This window comes from Parus major, chromosome 23, assembly GCF_001522545.3.
Source record: "Parus major isolate Abel chromosome 23, Parus_major1.1, whole genome shotgun sequence".
In the NCBI taxonomy this organism is placed as follows: Eukaryota; Metazoa; Chordata; class Aves; order Passeriformes; family Paridae; genus Parus; species Parus major.
In genome coordinates, this window is record NC_031791.1 from 5,355,243 (window position 1) to 5,360,878 (window position 5,636).

Genomic DNA, 5,636 nt, shown 5'->3' on the forward strand with positions numbered 1-5,636 from the left:
GGATGGGATGGGATGATGGGATGGGACAGGATGGGATGGGATGATGGGATGCGATGAGGGCAGTTCGAATTGTCCACAACTCAAACATTCTGGAGGGAGAAAAGAAAGGATTCCAAGGCCGAGTTTATCCCCCCCAACAGCAAGGGAGGGTTTGCAGAGGCTCCCCCAGCCCAGGGAGGGCTCAAGCACTGGCAGGGCTTTGCCGGGCGCCGCGGGAGGATTAAAGCAAAGCAAGCAGGAGGCTCGTCCAGCGAGAGACCCTTCCTGGCACGGGCTCTACATTCCACACATTCCTACCTTCTCGCAGGAAAACCTTTGAAGAAGAAGAAGAACCTTTTTTCTTTTTTTTTCTTTTTTTTTTTTTCGTTTTTTTTTGTCCCTTTTTTCTTTTTTTTTTAAGAAAAGTGCTTTGCTGGGTTCTGCAGGAGGAGGGAGGGCTGCTTGCGGTTCGTTCTCCTCTTTTCGAGGGACAATTCCTCTCCCTGCACACAAGGAACCTCCCCTGCTCAAGGAAGTGCTACTTTCAGTCACAAGGTCAGGGTAAACACGTTTTTCAAATGTAAAGCAGTTTCAACTGTTTAAAGCACGACCATAGGGATGCCAGGAAAAAAAAAATAATAAAAAAACAACCAAAAAAAAAACCCAAGCACTTTGCAATAATTAAATAAAGCATGTAATAAATACGAATCATAAACTTCTGTACACAGGAGCAAGGGTTTGGGGTTTTTTCTTTTTCTTTTTTTTTTTTTTTTTAATCATTTAATCAATATATAAAAAAAAAAAGTTTTTTTGTTTTGCTTTTGTTTTCAGTGCATCTTCTCGCTCTTTAAAACACTTAACCCTTTCCTTTCTGCATCTCTCAGGCCCAGGATAACGCGCACCTAAATGGCAAAAAAGACAAGGTCTAACAAACCCCCTTTCCAAAAAACTCTAAAAAAATATTCACAGCCTCAAACAGTTTTGTACATTTCAAGCAACAAAAGGTATAGAAAAAGGCACAAGTAACTGCATACATGTGGAGATAATACCAGACTGGGACAAAGAAAACCAGGAATTTTCCATGGGTTTGGTCATTCACTAGAGTGCTTCTTATGATTATACTAAAGGAAATAGTGTTGAAAATGTCTGTTGATTTTACAGAGGAAGCCTAAAGGTGGAACAGCTGGCGGAGGCTTAAGTACTTCCCGCGTTTTCATCCACCTTTTTGTGAGTTTGACCTAAATCGGAGTGCTCTGGGTGTGGGCTGCTCCCGCCGGGCTCTCCGGAGAGGTTCCTGGGGCGCAGGGAGCAGGGCTGGGGGTGGCCAGGGGGGGCTTCTGAGGGGCTGTCCCTGGCCAGCGAGGGGACGGCTGAGATGAAAGTGCAGGCTGGTTCCGAAGGGCTGCTCGAGCTGCCCGCTTGCTGCTTGCCCGTGGCTTTGGAGGGCTCTTCCGAGGCCGAGGGCTCCGAAGAGGGTTCCTGGGGCGCGCCGGGGCTGCCTGGGGACACCGGGGGCTCCGCCAGGCTGGGCTCGGCCTCAAGCTCCTGCTGAAGCTCACTAGTCCTCGTCTTCTCCTCCGAGAGGCCACCAGCCGCCCGCTCCGGGGACAGGGCGAACTTGGAGACCTTGGCCACGGGGGACACGGACTCTGGAGGGCTTCGGGGCTCCTCGTCCCTGCTGGCAGCCCGGCTGAGCTGGGCGGAGGAGAAGTGTCCGGCTTGGAGGGACAGCACGGGGCCGGGCACCAGGCTGGCGTGGGAGCTGGGCCTGGCCTGCACCATCTGGATGCCCCCGATGGGGATCATGGGGTACGGGGTCCTGGCGAGCTGCTGCGAGTGCAGCGGGAGGTGGCTGAAGACGTTCTCCTCGCCTCGGCCGGGAGCGTGGAGGTCGTGAGGGGGCTGAAGGGGCCGGGGGCACGAGGGCTGCGGGGCGCCGGGGGAGCAGGGCGGGCTGCGGGGTTCCGTCTTCTGCGCCGGGGGGAAAAAGAGAGCCGGGTCAGTGGGACACACGGGGCATTGGGCTCGGCAGCAGCAAGGGCTGTGCTCAGTGCTTTCATCTGATTTTTGGGGAGCTCAGACACCTGAGGGACGTGTGGAACCCCGGAACCTTAAGGTGCGGGGCAGCACAAGGCACAGCATTTCACTTCTGGGGGAAACACGCCCAGGGTGCGCTGGGGCACAGATCCAGGGATTTGGTTTGGGTCTGGATCGTTATGAAATCAGAGAACTATTTGGTTGGAAGGGACCTTTAAAGGCCATCTTGTCCAACCCCCTGCCGTGGGCAGGGACATCTTTAATTATCCCAGGTGGCTCCCAGCCCCGTCCAGCCTGGCCTTGGGCTCTCCCAGGGATCCAGGGGCAGCCACGGCTTCTCTGGGCACCCTGTGCCAGGGCCTCACCACCCTCAGAGTAAAAAATTCCCTCCTCAGCTCTAGTCTGGATCTCCCCTCTTTTAGTTTAAAACCATTACCCATACTCTGAGAGCTGCCTCTGAAACGCTGCCAGTGTTTGCTGCCAGCTGATCCCCGTCAGTTCAGGGGGTCCCTGAGAGCCCAGAAGGAGGCTGTTTATTTATTTATGTATTTATTCTCACTGTGCTTTCCTAAAAAGCATCCTCACAGCTGCTGAGTGCAGGGATGCTCGCAGTGAGAGGTGGCATCAACACCCAGCAGTGGGGTCCCCACCACCACCACCACCCTCACGGGGTGCTCTGTGCAAATCAAGGGTTCCGAGCCTACACTTTACCTTTTCCTCTTTCTCTCTCGGTGCTTCCCATAGTTTCCTAACGTACATCATGGAGAGATATGTGGCTAAACAGAAATGGATTAATTAGTGATGAGGTAATGACTAAATCCCTGCACAGGACTCCCAAGAAGAGAAAATGACAAAAACCAAAATCAACTTTTGATTAAGATGGGGTTGGAGCTAAAATGTGATGATCCACTGGAGGGCACATTTCTTTGTAGGACTATGGGGAATAATTCCCTGATCCTGTGAGCTGGATCCCTGAGGAGGCAGCAGAGGAAAGCAGCAAAGGAGAACAGGAAAGAGAAAAAGGAAGAGCCACCAAAGGTAGCGTGTGCTGGGTCAGCAGCGACAAGCCCGAACACCGCTAAATATTTATTGGCTAAGTCACTTCAGGGATGCTGGGAAAGCCCAAACAAATATTTCAGTGGTGCAGCCATGACCACGAGGAGAGACTGCCCTAAGCAGGGCCAGTGGGAAGAGAGATGATCGTGGTGAGACCTGGCAGCGAGCCTGACACTGGAACTGAGCTAAGATCATCCTCAAGCTCTGTTTGGGACTTGATAAACCCTCCTCTGGTCTTTCTGTCTCTTGTGGCCTTACCAGGAATGTGAATTTTGCAATGGGAGCTCAGCTGTCCATTGTGCTGATAAAGGGGAATTTTTCCGTGTGGGTTTTTGCCGTTGCTTTGGAGGCACACGGAAAAGTAACAGCGGCTCTGGGTGAGGAAAAGCAGCAGGAAAACGAAGCCAAAAGGTAAATGTGAATAAAGGAGCTGAAAGGTGGGAATGGCAGACAAGCAGGGCTTAAAACGTTGTCTCCTGCTGTGGATTTGGGAGCTGAGGGCATTTGCTCCAAGCAGGGGCAGCAGAAAGTTTGCCCTGACAGAAGAGGTGAAGGATGAGGGCTCCCAGAGCCCTGAGGTTCACCACAAGAAGTGAATTGACAGGAAAGGGAAACAGCACTAAAGGAAGCCAAGGTTTGGACCTAAAATAAAGGGGAGTCTCTGAGGAGGTGAGACAAAGACTCGGGGTGGAGAGGAGGAGGAAGGAGGCACCACAGGACGGGAGGTTAGCATGGGAGAAGCCCTGGCTCAGCATCTGGGGTGGCAGGGGATCAATAATGGCCTCTCTCTGTCCCTGGGGGCTGCAGCCTCTCCCCACAGCCCGTGGATCTCACCCTCACCAGCACAGCTGACAGCAGAGCCAGGCACTCCAGCAGGAATGGGAAATATCCCACCAAAGCCCACATCAATCTGCCTGCAGCACTGGGAAGAACAGGCAATTTTCCTTTACCCACAGGATTTGATTTATCCAGCGGGGAGATTAAATAATGCTCTGGAGCCAGTGGGAAACCCCTCTCTGTGCTGAGGAGAGGAGGGAGATGAAATGAGAGATGTCCAAACAAACATTTCTCAGCCGCTCATCCATCCTGTGGGTGGACACAGGGCTCAGCCAGGGCTGCTGCAGGGCTGGCTCAGGCCACTGACCGCTGGAAAATGGTCACAGCTCCAGCCCAGCCAGGGAAACCTCAGGGATGGGAATGAAATTCCCAGGAACAAAAAGGCTCTTGGTGACAATTAATCATTAAGAGGCTGTCCTCACTGATTGTCCCAGCAGGACTGGCTGGCTCAGAAGTGGGAATAACCCCTTGGAGAAGGGATAACTCCATGTCTCTCTGACTGAGAAACCCACTGCTGTCCCCTGTCCCTTTTCTCCGGGTCCCTGTGCACTTCTGCATCCCAGCCTTCACCAAAAGCCGTGTCAGAGACCACCCCGTGGGGACCAGAGGGCAGCAGGGCTCTGGACTTACCAGCTTGGACTCGTAGAGCTGTAAGTTTTTGCCAAAGAACCTGTGAGGTAGAGGCATCGAAGAGAATATCCCGGGCTGGGCTTGATACGAGCTTGGAACTTTGTCCTCTGCTGATTTGCTAGTGCCAGGCAAGTCCTCTTTGCCAGGGGGTGGATACCTGGACAGCTCCAAGCAGCCTGGAGACAAGACTTTCTTCAGGGAGAAGTACCTCAGGGACACCATCTCTCTGCTGGGCGACGAGTGCCTGGCAGGGGACGCTTCTCCATCGGGGGCGAGGGCAGTCCTGGGGGACAGCTCCCTCCGGGGGGACAGGTGCCTGCTGGGCGACAGCTCGAGCCTTGGGGACACACATCTCAGGGGAGACGCCTCCCTCCTGGGAGAGGGGCGCTGGCAGGGGGACAGCCCCCTCCCCGGGGACAGGCACCTCAGGGAGGGCAGCTCTGCCGTGGGGGAGAAGCGTTTGGGGGAGGTTTCGTTTTTGGTCAGTAAGTGCTTCCTCGCTATCATTGGTCTGCTGCTGCCACCCCCTCTGCCACAGTCCTGGCTCGGGGACCACCTTTTCCTCGGGGAGGTGTCTTTGGAGCTGGACAGGTCCACGACCAAGGACATCTGTGGCCTTGTGACAGACTCTCTCTCGGCGGGAGCCAGGCGCTCGGTGGAGGTCAGAGCTGGTCTGTGGAGGCTCAGGAAGCTGTGGCACACAGCAACGTCGCTGCTGTCTGCTGACCACTTGGTCTCCAGCCCTGAGGAGGAGGAGGAGGAGGCCTGCTGGCCTTCCCCTGCTTCTGAGCTGCTGGAAGCAGCTTCTGGAGCTGTGGGTGTTTCTGTGCCTTCCTCTCGAGGAGACGGGGAGCCCCCCGAAGAGTGCGGCGGGAGGGCGCCGGGTTTGCCTTCTGGCAGCTTCGGTGCTGGCTCGTCCTGGCTCTCCTCTTCCTCCTCGTCTTCCTCGTCCTCATTGTCGTCATCGTCGTCAGATTCCTCGAGGTCTGAAAACTGGTGTTCCTCGATGGGCTCAGATCCCTCCCGCCCCTCAGAGTCCTGGAAAAGGTCTTCACTGGTTCCTGGAGGCAAACACAAAACACAGAGTGTAAAACACA

At 54.5% G+C, this 5,636-nt stretch overlaps 1 protein-coding gene across 4 annotated transcripts in view; it reads right to left on the bottom strand.

The window, feature by feature from the left end:
• Positions 1-383: 383 nt before the first annotated feature.
• HIVEP3 (HIVEP zinc finger 3) overlaps positions 384-5,636 on the bottom strand; it is a 203,558-nt gene continuing 198,305 nt past the window's right edge. For 2 of the 4 annotated variants that reach the window (XM_015649382.3, XM_015649383.3), the window contains 2 exons: positions 4,540-5,600; positions 384-1,950 (listed from right to left, as the gene is read on the bottom strand). In XM_015649382.3, the coding sequence (XP_015504868.1) occupies positions 1,174-1,950; positions 4,540-5,600 (1,838 nt within the window). In that variant the 3' untranslated portion in view covers positions 384-1,173. Of the gene's footprint in view, positions 1,951-2,327; positions 2,793-4,539; positions 5,601-5,636 lie in introns of those variants that run through there. The other 2 variants (XM_015649385.1, XM_015649384.1) reach the window with 2 other exon arrangements.